The following is a 20,409-nucleotide window of genomic DNA, read 5'->3' as shown; positions in this document are numbered from 1 at the left end:
AAGAGAAAAGGGATACAGACTATAGAACAGTGGGACCAGGCACAGAGGAAGAGAAATTCATGCAGACTTGGCAATTCTACTTGAGGAAAAGCTGGTGCTTTAAAAGGATTCCGAGCAAGTCAGAGGAAATGCTGACTTAGGGGAAGATGACAAATTTGGCTTGGAACATGTGGAGACCAAAGCTGCAAGATAGCAATTGTATGCAAAGTTTACTACACTCCTCTGCACTGTACTGTACTGGATTATATTTATCCTACAAAGTAAAATGAAAATGCTCTTGACTTAGTCAATGCCTCCTACTCCCTTTGAGGTCACCTATAAGGAAACCCTAATTGGGGGTGGGGATCATTGCCCAGCAATGACCATATTGCAGGAGCAATGTCAAATCATGAATTTGGAGGTTTAGCACATGGATTTGGGTATTCAAATGAAAGCCTGAATCGAATCCCTTCCCCTAGGAGCTGGTGTGACCTAGGCAAGCTACTGACCTGTCTCATCTGTTCAATGAGAATGGCAATGATTATCAAATAGGGCCTTACAGGCTGGAGTGGGAGTGACACAGGTGTATGAATAAAGCACCAGTCGCAGAACTTAGGCTTGGTGATGGGCAGGGACCCAGCACCAAGCAAAGTACCTAAAGTAGAACAGCAGTTCATTAAATGCTTGAGCAAAAATGCAGGTTCTCTCTCAGAGTCCTTGTTCTCAAGTTCTGATCCCATAATGATATGTCCAGTGGTGGAAAGGAAGTAGTGAGCCTACTGCTGGTGGAATCATTTAAGTAGAGGCTGTGAAGCTCTGTAGGCAGGATGACAGACTTGGATCCACTGAGGATAGACTGTGTCTAATTGGCATGTGCAACCTCCATCCCCAGGGCAGGCCTGAACGAATATGTTCAGGTCTATAAGGACCCTTCCCCCTTTGAGGTTCATACCTGGTAGATGTGCTTGACTTGGTGAATCTTGGGACCTTTGGGGGTGAAACTGACATACAGTGTGGAGTTTTCCTGGCTGTAGAGAGAGAAGAGCAGAAATTGAGGGTGGAGGAGATGTCATCCAGAACTCTAGGAAGCCTTTGAACTGTCAGCACGGGGCTAGGGATTACAAGGGCACCATCTCATTGAGTTCTTTGGAAACTAAGGCCAGCCTCTTGCCCAAAGCCCCACAGTGGAGAGATAAGACAGGTGCCTGGCGGGCAGGGCCATGCTTTGGGGGCTGTGTCCTCTGTGCTGAGTGTCACCTCACCAGCGTCTCCCCAATCTTCTGAGCTCTGTTTATCTTGATAACCATGTCAACCTCTGCACCCCTCCCCCACCCCATGCTTCCAGTGCATGTGGCTGGCTCTTCCTGACATCTCTCTGATCCTGATGCTACTACTCAGAACCCGTCCATGGCTCTCTGCTGCCTGGGAGGATCAGGTCCAAGCTCCCATGTCCAGACTGCCTTCCTCTGTTCCCCTGCACACACCTGCCCTTGGTGGCACCTGCCCAGTCCCTATTCCCAACATGGGTCCCTCTACCTTCATCCCTTTGCCTATGCTATGATCTTTGCCTCCTTTCTGGCCCTTATCCAAATTGCCCCATCCTCCAGACCCCAGTCCAAGTCTCATCTTCATCAATCTTTCGCCTCTCCCCCACTTACCCTGACCTTGACTGGCTCATAATTTCATATCAAGTTGGAATTTATGGTCAAAAGTATCAGAGACCTGAACTCAGATACTGCACCTGTCCTTATCTCACTGAGCCAATCTGAAAAAGCCCCTCAACTTTTCTAATCTTCTTCTCTATAAACTAGAAAGTCCAACTAGAGTTCCCCGTGAGTCCTTCCTGCCCCAGCATTCTAAGATTCACTGGTTCTAGGGGTGCAGGAGTTTGGTTTCTCTGGCTTGACTGTAAGCTCCCTGAGGGCAGGGGTCATGGTGGGGACTTTAATCTCTTCCAGCACTGCTGAGCCCAGGAATACCAGCTAACAGAGCCAGACAAAGTTGAGACCCTGGCTCCAGTGCTTCCTGGCTATATGACCTTGGGCAAGTGCCTTTCTTCTCTGAGCCTCCGTTTGTTTATTAGTGGAATGGAGAGAGAGGTTCAGCTTCCCCATGGAGGTGTCAAAAGCTCCAGGGAAAGCAAACAGCCATGCAGTGCCTCTGGCATAGCATCTGACACCAGGCAGCTTGCTGTGGAGTTTTAAATTCCATCAATTAATGCTGACCTGAGTTCTTAGAGGACCCTCCATTTTTGGAACGTGGAAAACCACAGGGGTTGTGGCTGGGATCAGTTCTAATTACTGTGCTGCCCCAAGCTCTAGAAAAGGAAGAGAAGCCAGGCACAGTGGCATATGCCTATAATTCCAGCAGCTTGGGAGGCTAAGGCAGGAGGATCTCAAGCTTGAGGCCAGCCTCAGCAACTCAGAGAAATGGTGTCTCAAATTAATAAAAAGAACTGGGGATGTAGCTCAGAGGTAGGGCACCTCTGAGTTCTATCACCAGAATCAAAAAAGAAAAAAAAAAAAAAAGAAGAAGAAGGAAAGAAAATTAAGGGTGCGTGGGCGGGGAGCTCATGGGCATCAAGACTGGGTGGGGAGGCTGAGGTGGAGTGGGGTCAACACAACACAGGAGGACTCACTCCTTGATGAGCACGTTGACAGGGTACAGGACAGGGATGCTGGTGGTGGCCGAGTTGTCCTCCAGGAGGAGCGGGTCCTCATTCTCACTACATCAGGGCAAGGCAGAGGGAGTTAGATGGGCTTGGCCAGGCCTGGGTGGTGGCGATGCTGGCAGGGGCCCTCTGAGGACCTGCTCACCAGTTCACAGTGGCGTGCAGCTCGACAAAGTCCTCCCAGGAGCTGTTCAGCAGCGTATTAAACATCACCTGGATACCAACCTAGCAGGGAAGGACAGGGGGCCTCAGGAGCAGTCTGAGCACCTCATGGCCCCCAGCATAGTCACCACGACTGCAGTGACCACCACAGGTGCTCACTACATCCCAAACACTTGGCTAAGCATTTCATCCCCATTGTACAGATGAGAAAACCAAGGATCCAGATGGTTCAGTCTTGTGTCCATGGTCACAAAACGAATAACCCAGTCCCAGTTTGTCTGCATCCAAGGTCCAGGCTTTCTAATGTGACAGAGAACAGCTCCTACACATGCCCCCTGGGGTAGGGATTGGCTTTCTGGCTAATCACCTGCCCCCTTCCTCAGAGCCAAAGTCTACCTCCCCTCCTCCAGCTCAGGGCCCCCTAGCTGCTGGGTTTCAAGCACACACTTCACTCACCGAGCTGCCTGCTTTGAAGATGGGAGAGCTCACGTTGCACAAAAGGGTCCTGGTCAGGAGTCTGGATTCCTCGGGAAGCTCCTCACAACTCACAGGCATCTGGCTGTGCGGCTGGGAATGAGAAGGGAGACCAGGGGTCAGGGTTCCCCAGGGGTCATCAACCTCCTCCAGGACCCCTGCCCTGTCATAGCACATTCCCAGAGAGGCAGAGCCAAAGAATCAGGGCAGAGTCAGATGGTGGTGTGTGCTATAGTTTTTTTTTATCTACCCAGGAATCTGAGGCAGGAGACTGTTAGAGACCAGGAGGTGGAGACGAGCCTGGGCAACACAGTGAGCTCCTGTCTCGAAAAAACAAAAACCAACTCCAAACAAAAACATTATGCTAAGTGAAATAACCCAGACCTAAAGGGCAGAGTCATATTGTGTATATTTAACACCATAAATTTTTTTTTTTAAAACATGGGAGGGGGAATAACTATGTGGAGGGCAAAAATGTCAATTAGTTAAAACAAATATAGAAAAAGTACCCAATGTGGGGGTGTAGCTCAGTGGGAGAGCACTTGCATGGCATGCAGAATGCCCTGGGTTCAATCCTTAGTATCACCAAAAAGAAAAAAAAAAAAAAAGAATAAGTACACAGCACTGTGTATGTGTATAAATAAACAGATAATATATAATATACACCTATGTACATATGCATATATGAAACTATATATAGAAAAGTAAAAAGGATAAACACTAAAAGTAGTAATTGGCCAGGCATAGTGGCACACACCCGTAAGCCCAGTGACTCAGGAGGCTGAGGCAGGAGGATCACAAGTTCCAAGGCCAGCCTCGGCAACTTAGTGAGACCCTCAACAACTTGACAAGACTCTGTCTTAAAATAAAAAACAAAAAGGAAAGAAAATGTGGTATATATGCACCATGGAATACTCCTCAGCCATAAAGAAGACTTTATGATATTTGATAGTAAAGGGATGAATCTGGAAACTATCATGCTAAGTGAAATAAACCAATCCCCCTAAAACAAGGGGAGAATATCTTCTCTGATATGTGGGAGCTAACTCACAATGTGGGGAGGGGAAGAACAGAAGTTCAGAGGATTAGACAAAGGGGAATGAAAGGAAGGGAGGGAGGATAGCAATAGGAAAGACAGTGGAAAGAATCTGACATAACTTTCCCATGTACATATATGAATATACCACAGTGACGTACGTCATGTATATCCACAAGACTGGGATGGGTCCTAATTAGAATAAGATATATTCTGTGAATGTATAATTTTATCAAAATGTCTCACTAAAAAGAACCAATAAAAAATAAATAAAAAGAGCCGGGGATGTAACTCAATGGTTAAGCATCCCTGGGTTCAATCCCTCGGACAAAGGGGCGGGGGAAGGGTAGCAATTGCTGAGTTGTAGAAGTACATATCATGGTCTTCTTTAAACTTCTCTGTAATTTTCAAATTTCCATTGTGATCATATATTGCTCTTATAATAGTCCTTAAAAAGTAAACATTATATGTCAAACACTCCAGGACATTGCTCAAAATCACTCTGGTTGCCTCTACCAGGGAGGCGGATCCATCTCACTCAACTGTACATCTTACTCACCAACTGCATGGGGGACATGGCCCCTGAGTCTCTTCCACATACTCCTTTTGTATGACCCTCTCACTAACCCCCTGAGTGTCCCCAGTCTCATTTTTGGTTGTGAAATCTGAGGTTCAGAGAGGGTAAACTTTGTACCTCAGATCACAGAGCTCAAGGGGGACCATCAGGCTGGGAACACAGATATGACACTCACTTCCTCCGCTACCAGCTGCTGCCAACTGCTCAGGATGTAGGATGGAGTAGAGGCGGTGGGAATCAGAGCAGCAGGTAGGTGCTGCCCTCAGGCTCACCTTGAGCACCTTCACCTTCCGGAAGGAGAGTCCCCTGGGGAAGCTCAGGTTCAGCTGGACCCAGTAAGCATCTTCTCCCGAGTTATTCAGTGTCCACCCCACAGTCAGACTGGCAGACGGCGTCAGACGCAGGGCTGTGGGTCTGAGGGTGAGGGGATCAGGGAAAAGTTATAGGAACCAAGATGAAGGAAATAGGATCGGGGTGGGGACTTTAGAACTGAAAGATTTGTAAAGCCACACAAAATGAGCTCCTATGCACTTGAGTTCTCCACAAGGTACCCGCATTTCTCAGAGGCAGTGTGCAGGGAGAGGGGTGTCTTAAGTCCAGTGTTTTTTCCCAGCACATGGGAGCTGCTGCATCAGAAAGATCCAGAATGAGCCCAGGAGAGCGCAGCGGTGCACAACTGTCATCCCAGCAGTTCCGGAGGCTAAGACAGGAGGATGGCGAGTTCAAAGCCAGCCTCAGCAATTTAGCAAGGTCCTAAGCAACTCACCAAGACCCTGTCTCTAAATAAAATATTAAAAAGGGCTGGGGATGTGGCTCAGTGGTTGAGTACCCCTGAGTTCACTCCTTGGTACCAAGAAAAGGAAAGACACAGACGGAATTGAAGGGAAGGCTGGAGGTGGGAGTGGGAGGAAGTCTTCCAGACCTGTCAGCAGAGGACAGCTCCAGGTTAGCCTCACACTTCTTGTCCTCCCCGCAGTTTTTCTCAAAAGGGATCTGAAAGGCCAAGAAGAAAGGACTGGGAGGCTCTGGCTCCAGACCCAGCAGGAGCCCGACCCCAGGCCTTGGCATCTGCCCCTCCTCCCCTCTTACCTCCTTGGTCTCAGAGTGTGGGGTGGGTCTCAGAATGGGCTGCAAGTCCTTGTCCTGCTGTGCACAGAGGGAGGAGGACAGGGGAGCTCAGTTGAAGCAGCAGGACTAGTAAAGGCGGGGCTGGCCTCACTCTCCAGCCTCAGCCCTCGCCTGTGTGTGCAGCTGTCTGGCGGCAGCTACCTAATGGGAGCCAGAGGCTCAGGGTGACCCGTTCCCTCCTACAGACAAGAAATCAAGGTCAAAGCAGCCTCACCATTTCTTTCTTGACAGGGGATCCTGGCTGCACAGCCCCAGAATTCACCTGCCTGCCAATGGCCCTTTCTTGGGGTTCTCCTCTGCCAATTCTTTCTCCCCCTAGAGTGACTCTCCAGCTCTTAGAAGTTCAAAGCTGATTTTTCCAACATTTTCTGCGTTTCTACTCCAGAGCTGGCCCCATGCTGGTCACTGGTTATACACCAAAGGACAAACAGACATGCTGCCTGTCCTCCTGTTCTGGAAGGAGAAACGCCCCGCTTTTTTAACTATGAGTCAAAGTTATGACCAGACAAGTTCAGGGTATGTTCAGAGCATGGAGAGAGGACTCCTATCTCAGACTTGGGGATCAAGGAAACTTCCTGAAGGAATGCCATTATGACTGAAATCTAAATGCTATAGTTTAGACCTGAAATGTCCCCCAAAGGCCATATGTTAAAGTCCATAGAGCAACTGGGAAGCGGTGGAACCTCTAATAGGTGGGACCTAGTTGGAGGCAGTTAGGTCACTGTGAGTGTGCCTTTGAAGGAGATATTAGGATCCCAGCCCCTTGTCTCTCTTTCTTTGATGCTGGCAATCATGAGAGTGAATAGGTCACTCTGCTGTGTGCTCCACCATGATGTGGTACCTCACCCCAGGCCCCAAATAACAGGGTCAACGGATCAGGAACTGAAACCTCCAAAACCACAAGCCAAAATAAACGTTTCCTCTTTATAAGTCGATTGTCTCAAGTATTTGTTACAGTAACGGAAAGACGACTGACACATTAAAGGAGGGAGCCAGATGGAGAGAATCGAGAGGAAGAAAGCATAGTGTATACAAAGGCCCAGAGGCAAGACAGACTGTGCTCCTTCAAGGAGCAGAAAGGTGCTCAGACTTGCTGGAGCGCCACGCATTGGAAGGGCAGGGAGGCAGAGCAGGGTCCAGGTTCCATTGAGCCTTGTGGGCCATGGTGGAGTTGGGACTTTATTCTAAAGGTAATGGGGGCCCCAGAAAGTCAGCCTCCTCTGACTTCAGATCACCTGCCATGAAATCTCTAGATTCTTCCTTGGGGATCTGGGGTCCTGGTGGTCTCTGCTGACTGCTCCCCATATACCCTCAACATTCACACACAGCTTTCCACCACCCACTTGAGCCATGCGCCAAATGGTAGACCAGACCTTGAACTTGACCAGCCGCCTTTGTGCCAGAAGTGAAGTCCATCTCCCATTTCCTTTGATATCACCACCATACCTTTCCTCTCTTCTCCATCTACCAAAAGTCTACTCATTTTGCAGGACCTAGAATAACGTCATTTTCTCCAGGAAGTCTTTTTTTGACTTTGACCTCATGTCTCTTTTTCCCTGAGTATCTACACTACATGGTTTGGCATTTAATTAATACCTATGGCTGAGGCTGCTGGTTGTACCCACATATCCTTCCTCACCTGTTGCTTTTCAAACAGAGCCTCCACTTTTTGTTGGATCACATGGCCTAGTTCCAACCAATGAGATATAAGGGAAAGTATTATGTGGTTTTTGAAGAACCATTCTTAAAGACATATTTCTTCTGTCTTCCTTGGCAAGGCACAAATGGGATGGGTAGAGTCCATGCAACTTTGAGCACATGAAGGCACAAAGAAGGTGACAAAGAAAGAAGATGAAGAAGCAATTCAGAAGGAACCGAGGATGCTGACTTAGAGAAGGAGTAACTGGATTATAACAGGAAGGCCAAATCCTGCCCTCACTGTTCAGTTAATAAAGTGCTTCAGGAACACAGACACACCCATTCATTTGCCTATTGTTTATGGCTGCTTTGATGCTATAAGGGCAGAACGGAATAGCAACAGAAACCACCTGGCTTTCAATGCCAAGGACATTGATGGTTTGGCTCTTCCCAGATAAAGTCTGGGAAGTATTTGTTACAGTAATGAAAAGATGACAGACACATTAAACTCCTGATTTAGAAACTCAGAACTGCCACACCAACTCCAACCTGTCTTTTACAAGAAAAAGACTTTTTAAAAGGTACTTTCTTTTTTCTTTATGTAGTTGTAGATGGGCAGCATGCTTTTATTTTATTGGTTTATTTTTATGTGGTGCTAAGGCTCAAACCCAGTGCCTCACAGGTGCTAGATAAGTGCTCTGCCACTGAGCTACAGTCTCAGCCCCTTAAAAGGCACTTTCTTTGTAAATTTCTGTGTTTGCAGCTGAGCTAATTTAATGGCTCTTGGCCTCTGCCGATAATGAATCCAGTTGCCTCTTGGATGACGCACAGACCCCAAGTGCACCAAGTTCAAAGAAGTTCAAAGCTGAACTCTGCAGCTTACTTTCCTGACAAATCTGTGTTCCCATCAGCGTTTCCTTTTGGGGGTGGGCTCCGTCATCCACCCAGATGCAAGTCAGATATGAGTATCATCTTCTGCCTCTCTCCCCACATCTCAGTCTCTGACAATGCTGCTTCTTAAACTCTCTTGAATGCATCTCTTCCTCTCTACTTCCACAGAAAATGCCTTGGGTCAGAGCTTACCATCCCCCAGTGGGACCAATCATTAGAGCAGTCTCCCTGATCCCAGGCTCAAGTCTTTGCAAGCCAGCCTCCTTATGACTGCTGGAATTAGCTTCCTAAAATATCTATGTCTACTCTCTGCTTTCCCAACTCTTCTCCATACCCGGTCCCACCAAGGGCTTTGATTGTCCCCATATATCCACCTACTGGGTACACATTCTACCCAGGCCTGGTCCAACAGATTAGTTTAGGGGTGTGACGACGGCCAAGGTCATGACCACAAGATCTCTCTCTGCTTTCTACTTGGAGTTGACAAGTAGTGAAGATAACCTCAGACAATGATACCAACACAAAGATAGTAAGTGATGATATGAAGAAAAACAGTTCCTGAATGCCCACCTCTCTACCTGGGGACTTCCCGGTCACCTCTGTGGGCAGACTTTTCTTATCCCCTCAAATCTCTGGTATAGATTGTTGCTGCCCTGAACCTAACTTGACGGTGGCATCATGGCAGTGTGTTGTCACTGCTGATCCCCCAGCTTCTCCAACAGTGGACTGTGAGCTTTTCAATGCTGGAGTCATGCCTATTGATTTCAGTAGAACCAGTGCCCAGAAAAGGTCTTAGCACAGGAAAGGGGCTCAGTCAGCTTTGCTCAGGTGCATGGTGAGCATCCGGTAGGCAGGGCTTTATTTCTAGTGAGCACACCACCAGTATCTTCAAATCTCAAGTGGGCGGGGTGCTCTGCTGACTGCTGCCAAAAGCCACAGGAACTTGCAGTCAGCAGCGAGAGGCCTCCAGCTCTGGAAGGGGCCTCACAAGGCTGGACTCACCTCATAGGTGGGGAAACAGTCCCAAGGAGGGACAGAACCTGCTCATGCTTGTACCAGGAAAGAAAGCCACATGTTCAGGCTACCAGGCCCAGGTTCTATCCTCTAGACCCAACCAAACCATCCGTTGAGTGCCAAGGATCTCAGAAAAGGACATCAGGCTCTTGGCACTGGGTAGGGGGTGTCTGATCGGGGAATGGAAGGTGGATATTGTTGCCCCCTACTTTTACAACGTCCCAATTTGAACATGCATAGGTGAGAAGGTGCCCTGTTCTTTCACCAATAAGGGACAAGCCTGGGCCCAAAGCTAGGCCTTCTGAACTTCTCTCCCTGGAATTTATAGGTTGAACAGTGTTGGAACCTGGTGTAATCTGGAGCTGATAACTGGTAGGGACCCAGAGCAGATTCACTGAAGGGGACCTGGAGAGTCTATCCATTATCCTCTCCTCTTGAAAGCATCCAGAGTCACTACCCAGGTCCCCCTTATTCCCAGAGCTGTGTTTTGAATTTTTTAATTCCTGCTTGAGTAAGCCATATTTGGTTTATGTTGCTTAGAATCACAAACTCCTATATAATCCAGTGACTTCTTGCTAAATAGAATTTCTTCTCTTCCATATTACCCATTAATGTCCCCAGCCAATCTCTTCTTACCACACTTTGATTCCTCTGTGTCCCTTCTTCTTCCCAAAGAGAGAAATTCAGGGAGACATTGATGGGGGAGATAAGGTCTTGAATGCATACCTGAAAGTGAAAAAAGAGCACAATCTTTGTCCTGAATCTAACATTTCAATTGAGTGCATTTGCATGCCTTGTTTGCATTTTACCAAGAATCAAATGCTAGTAGTTAGTTGTCTAAGACCTTAAAAGAAGTCAACATTTTTTTTCACTGCTTACTAGTAATAAATAAACATGCCATATAGCATATGTTGATATTGTGCTCAGGGTACTTCTCAGCACAAATTTCTAATTGCCCAGCCCCAATTCCATGGAGACATCACTAATCAGTCACAGCACTGTTTGCCATTGAGTCCTAATGAAAGCTACTGAATCTGTCAAACGGTTCTAGGTAGTCATTATCAATGTTTGCACAAGAATATTCTAGAATAAGCTGTGCATGGTAGGACACACCTGTAATTCCACTCATGAGGCTGAGACAGGGGGATTGCTACTTGGAGGTCAGCCTCAGCAATTTAGCAAGGCCTAAGCAACTTAGTGGGGCTCTGTCTCAAAATAAAAAAATAAAAAGAGTAGATGTGGCTCAGTGGTAGAGCCTCCCTGGGTTCAAGGTTCAATCTCTAGACACACACACACACACACACACACACACACCACACACACACACACACACACACACCACACACACACCCCAAAAAGACAGAGAGAGAGAGAGAGAGAGAGAGAGACTATTCTAGAATAATAGGACTACCCTAATTCTAGAATATTAGTCCCTTGAGAAGTTTTTTTTTGTGTGTGTGTATTTTTTTAGTTGTAGATGGACACAATATTTTTATTTTATTTATTTATATGTGGTGCTGAGAATTGAACCTCACACATGCTAGGCAAGCACTCTACCACTGAACTGCAGCCCCAGTTCTAAGGATGCATTTTAGTGCCACACACATGCTAGGCAAGTGCTCTAACACTGAACTGCAGCCCCAGTTCCAAGGATGCATTTTAGTCGTTTGTAATTACCAGTGCCTGACTACTGGCACTTCACAGGTTGTAAATCATAGTTCTCCTAAAATTCTTACTAATTTTGAGAGGTAGGCATTATTATTTTTATATTCAAAATGAGGAAAATTAGCCTTAAAAAGGTGATCCAATTGCTCAAAGGTCTAGAACATGGAGTGACAGAGCCAAGATATGAATCCACATCTGTCCAAAACCAAAGCCAAGGTCTTTATGCCATCTTCTCTGGCAAATTAAAGTTCAAGTGTTCATCTCTGAGTTGACACTGTTGGAAAGCTACCGGGGGATCATTAAACTATTTGCTTCTACTTTCGGGTTAGACACTCCCCATAATAAAAAATGTAAAACAAACTTCAAAATCTCTTTACCCTAACCCTATCTTCAGCCCTTTCTGAAACATTTAAGAGATATAATAATTTGATGTCAATTCCATTTTTGCACAGGATAGCTATAAGCAAACTGCATTTGAGTATTTCAGTACTTGTTCAAACTAATATAAAAAAAACTTTCTGCAGCCCCATGCAGTGCCTGTAATCCCAGCTACTGGGGAGGCTGAGGCAGGAGGATCATAAGTTCACGGACAGCCTGAACTACTAAGTGAGATGTTGTCGCAAAAAAAAAAAAAAAAGGGACCATAGATGTAGCTTAGTAGTAGATCACTCCTGGGTTCAATCCTAAAAACAAAATAAACAGAGACAAAAACACAAAGAATCTTTTTCTCGGATAGACGTTAATAAATTATTACATGTATCTGACAAATAATGACATACCCTGATGACTGAATGTTCTCTAGTTATTAAAAATATGAAAGAGCTGGGTGCAGTGGTGCACACCTATAATCCCAGAAGCTTGAGAGGCTGAGGCAGACAGAGGTGAAGTTCAAGGCCAGCCTGGGAAACTTAGCAAGGTCCTAAGCAACTCAGCAAGACCCTGTCTCTAAATAAAATACAAAAAAGGGCTGGGGATAGGGCTCAGTGGTAAAGTATCCCTCCTAGTACAAACAACAATAAAAAAAAAACTGTGAAAGCTGAGTAGCAGCATGAACATAGGATGTGAGAAAAAAGTAGGGGAAAATGGTAAGTGCATTACAATCATCACCATATTAAAAATGCTTATGTGAATATAGTCAGGACCAGAAGCAAATATGCCTAAGGGTGTTATCCCCACTATTGTACAGCATAGGAAATGGTAGTACTGAGGATCAGCACGACTTGTCACCCAGCTGGACAACAGCAGAGCTGAGCCCACACCCTCTCACCACAGTAGGCTCATGCACACCTTTCCAGAACACCAGCACTAGTTCCCTTACCGGGAAGTGAAACCAGAAGTCCATGCAGGACTTGGCTGGGGTAACCAATGTGTTCCCAGTGAGTTCAGGTTTCCCTCCTGGGAACAAACCCCGGCTCCTGGTCCTGTGGCCATCGAGCTGCAGAATGTAGGTGAGATTGGCAACCAGGGGACCTGAGAGGGTAAAAGAGGCAGGAGTTAGACTATAGAGGATCCTGAGGCCATAGCTGGGATTCGGGGCGGGCAGGAGAACAGCACTGACCCTGGAACTTGGGAATGAGAGACTTGAGCTGAAAGCAGACTGTGATGTTGACACCTTCCTTCTTCTTGTGACTGGCTGAGTAGGAGCACTCCACTTCGTGCACTGGGATCTCCGCCGGGGAGAAGGATATCACAGTGATAACGTCTACCACAGGCCGGGAGCTGACAGACAGAAAGCCACCAAGTCTCTCAAAGGACTCTTCTTCCCTAAACTGAACTCTATGTCATTGTCACCTCTCAATGATAACAATGACCATGACAATTAATTAGGCCTCCCTAGTTTGCTTCTGGTAGCCCTGTAACCCATTTTCTATAAAGAAAAGTGAGTTATGTCAGGCTCAGTGGCTCACCCCTGTAATCCCAGCAGCTCGGGAGGCTGAGGCAGGAGGATCACAAGTTCAAAGCCAGCCTCAGCAGATTATTGAGGCCTTAAGCAATTTAGTGAGACACGGTCTCTAAATAAAACATAAAAAGGACTGGGGATGTGGCTCAGTGGCCAAGTGCCCCTGAGTTCAATCTCCAGTACAAAAAAGTGTGAGTTATAAGAAGAGAAATCACAGCAGCTAAGGATGTAGCTCCGTGGTAAAGTGCTTGCCTACCATGTACAAAGTCCTGGGTTTGATCCCCAGCACTACAAAAATAAAAACAAAATGAAAAGAGAAATCATATTGAGCTATTTCCATGCATATAACTGTCCAATGATGACATGTGATATTTAGAATAAAATTCAGATATTTTACAATCCCAGCCATACTTCCTGTATCACCAATCTTATCTCCCTACTCTTATCTCTAACCCTATGTCCCCTGATTCTGGGATGACCACATTCGAGCCACATCAGTCCACTTTTGCCTCCTAGGGCCCTGACACACCCTGGGCTTTCTACACAGAATGCTCTTAACCTAGATTTTTGCAAGCCCAGTTCTTTCTCATCTTTCAATTCCAGGTTCAAATATCACCTTCTCAGAGAGCCTTATTTGGCCATCCAATCTTCAAGAGGCCTCCTCCACTATTTTCTCCCATAGTGTCCTGTTCATTTCTTTCACTACACTTACCACAATTTGTAATTTATCTATTTATTTGTTTACTACTTTTTTGCAATACTGGGGATTGAACCCAGGGCTGCTTTACCACTGGACTACACTCCCAGCATGTTCTATTTTTGGTTTTGAGGCAGGTCTCTCAGTTGCCCAGAGTGACCTCAAACTTGTGTTCCTCCTGCCTCACCCTCCTGAGTCGCTGGGATTATAGGCATGAGATACCACACCTGGCTTGTTTAATTTATCATATCTATCACTACTCAGAAACTCTGGACCCAATGTCGGGCTCATTGTTCAAGACATAGCAGGTGATCAATAAATAGCTACCATCAACACAAAGAGAGGATAAGGCAGAAAATGTCACCACCACTTCAAATGTGAGAAAAGTTAGGTCCCAGAAACCCAGGACACCAGGTCCTGAAGCCATGCCTTTGTCTATCACATGTGTTGCTTCTCTAGGAAGTTTTAGATAGACAGGTCTTCCCTAGGAAGTGTCAGATAGGACTGAGTTCAAATCGGTTCTGTTGCTGAACGGCAGCTGTTGACTTGGAGTAAGACGTGAAGCCTCTATAAACAGAACCCAGCCAATCACAGTGGCACATGCCTGTAATTCTGGGGACTTTAGAGGCTGAGGCTGGAGGATCACTAGTTCTAGGCCAGCCCGGGAAATTCAGTGAGACCCTGTCTCAAAATAAAAAGGGATGGGGGCGCTGGGGTTGTGGCTCAATGGTAGAGCACTTGCTTAGCATGTGCAAGACACTGGGTTCGATTCTCAGCACCACATATAAATAAATAAAGGTCCATTGACAACTAAAAGAAATATTTTTTTTTTAAAAAAAAGGATGGGAATGTAACTCAGTGGTAGAGTACCCTTGGTTTTTCTTTCTTTCTTTCTTTTTTTTTTTTCGGTAGGTGGTATTGCGGATTGAACCCAAGAGGTACTTTATCACTGAGCTACATCCCCAGCCTTTTTTATTTTAGAGATGGGGTTTCACCAAGTTGGTTAGGGACTTGCTAAATTTGTTAAGGCTGGCTTTAAACTTGCAATCCTCCTGCCTCCGCCTCTCTAGCTGCTGGGATTATAGATAAGCATGTACCCCTACACCTGGCTGCAACTCTGTGTTCAATTCCTCAGTACAGGGAGAAAAAATGGAGAACCATCTCCCAGGGTTGGGGTGAAGACCAAATGGGCTGGTGCTGTCAGGCATTCAGCATAGTGCACAGTTCACTACTCAGAGGATAAGAGCTGAAGTTACCAGAGGGACTCAGGAATCCATCTTACCGCAGCACAATCACCTGGCCCTCAGCCCCCACAGCCACATCTGCCAGGCCATCCCCTCCAAGGTCCTTCACCCCATGAATGGAGCGTCCAAACCAACGAATTCCTGAGAACATCTGGGACCCTGCTATACGCTGTAAGCAAGAAAAAAATTCATGCTAAAATGGGAACAGGATCTGTAGAGGCAGGCTGGAGACTCAAGGCTTCAAGGTGCCTGGGAACAGAGTTTGATGGGCAAGTCGGTATCTCACCTGACTCAGCTGGGAGCTGAGTCCACTGTTCCTCCCATTGAAGATGTAAACAGCCCCCTGCTCCTCCAGAGGGGCTCCCACAGCCACATCCATCAGCCCATCCCCATTAATGTCGGTCAAGGCAGCAATGGTGGCTCCAAACTGCCCAAGCGGGTAACCAGGATCTCCCTGAAGTTCTGAGACCATTTCAAACTCCAGCTGGGAAGGAACAAGGAAACAAATTGCAACTCCATCACGGCATTGTGAAGAACAATTTAGTGGAAAACACTAAAGAAATGTGAGATGTGGTCCCTCACAGTCAGAATGATGCTATCAAACTAATCTGGCCCTTAGTGCCAGCCCAATCTTGTGTTGTCTGTGTGATCTCCCTGTGTGTTCCCTGGCCTCCCTGAAATAGCCTCCTATTTATAAAATAAGGCTTGCAGGATCTCAGGAGGTGATGAAAGGATGAAACAAGGTCATGTATATAAAACATCTGGCACTGGGCCTTGCACACTGCCTACCCCCAAGTAGTGTTAGCTGTTGTTTATTGTTCTAAAGGTTTGATTTATACATGATCAAACAGGAAAAGCCCTTTGGAATAATTAGGACCCGAGTAGGCCTGAGAATCTCTGTCTCTCCACTTCCACCTCGCTCAGGGTCGTGATTCTCACCTTTTTTTTCTGGTAGATAAACACCCGGCCACCTCTCTGCTCCCCATAGAACAGGGGGGCTCCAATCAGCAGCAACTCTGTCTCCCCATCTTGGTTCATGTCAATGCCACATAGCTCCCCACCAAAATAAGAGCCAATCTGTAGGGAGAGGAAGATGTTAAAGGAAGAGCCCATAGGGACAGCAGGAGGTGGCAGGTTACCTCCCCCTGTAGATGCACCATGTCCATCTTCTTACAAGCTGAGTTCTGGAAAGTTCAGTTTCTTAAACTGTAGAGACACAGGACTTACCTCAGAGAGTTTTATGATAGGGTCTGCCACACAATAAGGGGATGAGAGTTGAAAGGACATAAAGAACATCATTCATGTCCCTATCCTGAAGATGCCTCTTGGCTCATGCTCACCTGGGTCCCATTTATTTTCTGCACCTGGCTCCAGTGTCCTCTGTCCTTTGATTCTTGAAACAGTAGTACTCGCCCCACATGCTGATATCGAGGGGCTCCAGCAGCCAGCAGTGATGTGGGCCCCCGGGAGGGCAGCCAGGTCACAGTGTAACCTGAGGAGAGAGAATGAAGAGCATGGAAATGCAAAGGAAGCTGGAGTCAGGAAATAACCCCAAGGAAAGGGCAGAAGCTGTTCACAGAAATTGAACTCGAAGCAAAGATGCATCAAAGCAGCCAGAAGACCTTCTCCTGAAATGAAAAATAAACAAATAAATAAAAATGGGAAAAGTACCAATTTCATAGAGAGTAATTTTGAGCATGAAATCAGGCCAAGCATATAAAATGCCAGCACTTTGTTAATGATAACTAAATTAAGAGCTAAAGGTGAGCAGCAGAATAAACATTCAATGCTATATATATATGTGAGTGTGTGTGTGTGTGTGTGTGTGTGTGTGAGAGAGAGAGAGAGAGAGAGAGAATAGTGATGTGCCTGCCTCTTTCTCTTCTTTAAAAAATAAAATTTGTTACTTGGGATCAAACTCAGGCGCACTCTACCTCTGAGTTTACATCTCCAGCTCCATTTTTAAATTTTGTTTTTGAGACAGGATCTTGCTAAATTGCAGATGCTGGTCTTGAACTTGCAATCCTCCTGCCTCAGTCTCCCAAGTCCCTGAAATCATGGGAGTACACCACTGTGCACAATTTGACTGCCTCTTCTTTAGTGAGCAAAGTTGCCAAGGATTTTACAGTATATTGAAAAACAAGAAATCCCCTTGAAGGCAGTAATGTAAGTGTCATGGTTTATAGAACAATCTACTTGAGTTCCCCTACTAGTAATGTGATCCTAAGCAAGTTATTTAAACTGTTGTTGACTCGATTTCTTCATCGAGAAATCATAAAAATACTTTCTTGGCCTTGGGAGGTAGCTCAGTGTGTGTGTGTGTGTGTGTGTGTGTGTGTGTGTGTCCCTGCTTTCAATCCCCAGCACCACAAGAAACAAAAAATATTCCAAAATAAAAACTCACTTAATAAGTTCTTCTCATCGTGTTGTTGTGAAGATGAAATGACATAAAGTATGTTAACACAGGTAAAGCCTTTAGAACATAATATTTGCTCAGTAAAGACCGTCCAAAAAAGAAAGAAAAATAATCACTGCAGATAACCTGATATAAGATAAATAGCACTAATTTTCTGAGAAAAATTTAATAAGACATTTGTGTTCTGAGACTTTAACAAGGATGGATCCATTTCTAAGCAGAGGGCATGGATGAGAGAGTGTGGAAGAATGTGGTTCTAAATCCCTGAGAAGATCAAACTTGGAAGCAGTCCTATCCCAGGCTCTTGGAGCCAGTTCATACCTTGGGGCACGCTGACTACATGAAGCAAACAAAACAAAACAAACAAACAAAAAACTATAACCTCAGAGCCCAGGGATTAAGTCTGAAAATGGCATCACTTAGGTAGACATGCACATACAGAACTGTGCAGGCCCAGACTTCAACAGCGACACCACGTGGCAGAGATAAGCAGCAGCAATTGTGGATTGAGCAGACTCATTTCCTCTGTTTAGCATAAAAAAAAAATCTTGAAATTGAGTAAAACTCTAGAATTCTTCAACAAATCAAGAAAAGGAATTCTTGTAAAAAGAACAAGTAGTCCTCCTATTAATCAGGCAGGTTGTTTTAAAATAGACCTGGGATTTAATGTTTAGTTACTACTGAATGATGACAGAGAGTCACTGACATTGAAAGAAGTTTCCTATTCGTTTCCCCAGAAGCAGGAGGTACTGCTCACCACAAAAGAGCTAGTGGAGAAGCATCAGCTCAGTGAGGAGGCAGAAGGACCAAGATTGTGGTTTTCGTGGGAAGGAAGGGGAAGAAGGGTTTAGGATTGGACAGACTGAAGAATTTTGGTAAGCTCAGGGGTTGTAGAGGTATTTTCTAGTGGTCTGGTACCTGACTGACGCAATTTAGGGCAGGGGAACTTTTGGCTTGGTGTGTGAATTTGGATAAAATAAGTGACTGGTGCTCTGGGCCCTGGATGGCTGGTATGCATATGAAAGTCATGTTCACAGGCAAGAGTTCACTAGCTCTAGGAATTAGCCAGCCCTGGGAGGGGCAGTTTCTTTAGGATTATCCAGGCCCCAAGAAGTCAAAGCACCAAAAAAAATCAAGAAAAAAAACATAATTAATACACAGGTAAAAGGTTATTAAGGGGGAAATTAAGAGTGTTATAATCATACTTAAACCCTGAGTTTGCTCAAGCTGGTTGCTTAATTGCTTTCACTATTATTTGGAAAGCCAATCTGAGTTACTCTCAGCATCTCAAACAGAAGAACCCATTAAAAAAGAGAAATACTTACCCAAATATCCTGCTCTCACTTCTGGTGTCAATGGTTCATTTCCAACAAATATGTCATCCTGCAAGTCAGCCTTCAGGTCTAGAAAGCCTCCAGCCCAGTCCTTGGCTCCAACTGCCCCCACAACTGCATGGCCCTGCTCAGGGAAGGAGGGGAATCCTGTCAGGACCCTCCCTGATCCAGCTCCATCCCCACATCCCTCTGTTCATGGCTTCAGGCCACCAAGCACCTTGCTGAGGTCTGCGCTGATCCCACTGGAGGACAGCTCCATGTTGAAGGATGTCAGGTCCTGCTGGTTTGTGCCTGAAGGACAAAGTAGAGGAGATCAGGCTGAGACCCAAAGAGCAGTAAAAACAGTGACACTCGGGAGGACTCAGAAGAAGCCCAGCATTCACCTTAGTGCAAAGTAGAAAGCATGAACATCAAAGTGGGACAGATTAGGGAAGTTGCCTGATGCTCTGAGTCAGCTCTCTCTGTACAATGCCAGGAGCCTAGTGACTCCACCTGAGCATGTCTTGGTACAGCTTAAAAAAAAAAAAAAAATATATATATATATATATATATATATATATGTATGTTTTATTGGTATTGAACCCAGGGGCACTTTACCACTGAGCTATATCGCAAGCCCTTTTTATTTTTTTATTTTGAGAAAGGGTCTTACTAAGTTGCTTAGGCTGGCCTTGAATTTTCAATCCTTCTGCCTCATGCTCCTGAGTAGCTGGGATCACAGACCCATTGCCGCTGGATAAAGTCAGCTCTTACTTTGTCTTACTTTGCTCTTACTCAGGCTTCCCCCAGTCAATGATGAGCATCCCTAACTCCCTAGGGAATAATGCTAAGAAACCAGGAACCAACCTTGATTCTTCCTTTTCCCCTGTATCACCTCTAAGAATCACCAAATCGTGATGGTTCTGCCTCAAGATAACACCTCCCCCTCTGAAAAGTCTGTACTGACACCACATGGGTCCAAGCCATATTCATCTTTTGCCTAAATGATGTAACAGTGGCCGGGTGCAGTGGTGCATGCCTATAATCCCAATGGCTCAGGAGGCTGAGGCAGGAGGATTGCAAGTTCAAAGCCAGCTTCAGCAAAAGTGAGGCACTAAGCAACTCAGTGAGACCCTGCCTCTAAATAAAATACAAAATAGGGCTGGGATGAGGCTCGGGGGTCAAGTGCCCCTGAGTTCAATCCCTGGTACACCCCCCCAAAATTATGTAACATCTTACTGATTTGGTCTCTGACTCTATTCTTTCTGTGTTTTCTTTCCACAGAGCAAGCCAGAGTAATCTATTTTTTTTTCAAAAATGTATATCAGACCCTATCTTGATATATGATAAAATCGTGCCATTGCTTGTCACACTGAAATCCAAACTCTTTCTGAGTGGGAAGAGAGAGAGAGCACACCTGAGACTCTTTTTATTGAGGAGAAAGTTCCATCCAAATGAGGCAAGGGACTGGGTTTCAGGGTGGTGTAGCCCAATCTCATTGGGTGACGCCCACTCCCAGAGCTTCATTCCCCTGCCAAGCGGAGGTGAGATCCACCTGCTTCTGCCAAAGTGGAAACCAATCTCACACCTCCATAGCTCAAGGC

The 20,409-nt window shown here is 45.8% G+C and overlaps 1 protein-coding gene across 3 annotated transcripts in view; it reads right to left on the bottom strand.

Moving 5' to 3' along the window:
- Itgal (integrin subunit alpha L) overlaps positions 1-20,409 on the bottom strand; it is a 45,477-nt gene that overhangs the window by 11,547 nt on the left and 13,521 nt on the right. For 2 of the 3 annotated variants that reach the window (XM_048789794.1, XM_015491299.2), the window contains exons 10-25: positions 19,044-19,117; positions 18,818-18,950; positions 16,417-16,568; positions 16,016-16,153; positions 15,363-15,560; positions 15,115-15,245; positions 12,794-12,954; positions 12,554-12,705; positions 10,207-10,296; positions 5,989-6,045; positions 5,822-5,892; positions 5,172-5,313; positions 3,269-3,379; positions 2,796-2,875; positions 2,618-2,704; positions 932-1,007 (exon numbers count right to left, since the gene is read on the bottom strand). In XM_048789794.1, the coding sequence (XP_048645751.1) occupies positions 932-1,007; positions 2,618-2,704; positions 2,796-2,875; positions 3,269-3,379; positions 5,172-5,313; positions 5,822-5,892; positions 5,989-6,045; positions 10,207-10,296; positions 12,554-12,705; positions 12,794-12,954; positions 15,115-15,245; positions 15,363-15,560; positions 16,016-16,153; positions 16,417-16,568; positions 18,818-18,950; positions 19,044-19,117 (1,853 nt within the window). The remainder of the gene's footprint in view (positions 1-931; positions 1,008-2,617; positions 2,705-2,795; positions 2,876-3,268; positions 3,380-5,171; positions 5,314-5,821; positions 5,893-5,988; positions 6,046-10,206; positions 10,297-12,553; positions 12,706-12,793; positions 12,955-15,114; positions 15,246-15,362; positions 15,561-16,015; positions 16,154-16,416; positions 16,569-18,817; positions 18,951-19,043; positions 19,118-20,409) is intronic. The other variant, XM_015491300.2, reaches the window with a different exon arrangement.

Source organism: Marmota marmota, unplaced genomic scaffold (assembly GCF_001458135.2).
Source record: "Marmota marmota marmota unplaced genomic scaffold, marMar, whole genome shotgun sequence".
Lineage (NCBI taxonomy): Eukaryota > Metazoa > Chordata > Mammalia > Rodentia > Sciuridae > Marmota > Marmota marmota.
This window is presented reverse-complemented; position numbering and strand designations above follow the sequence as displayed.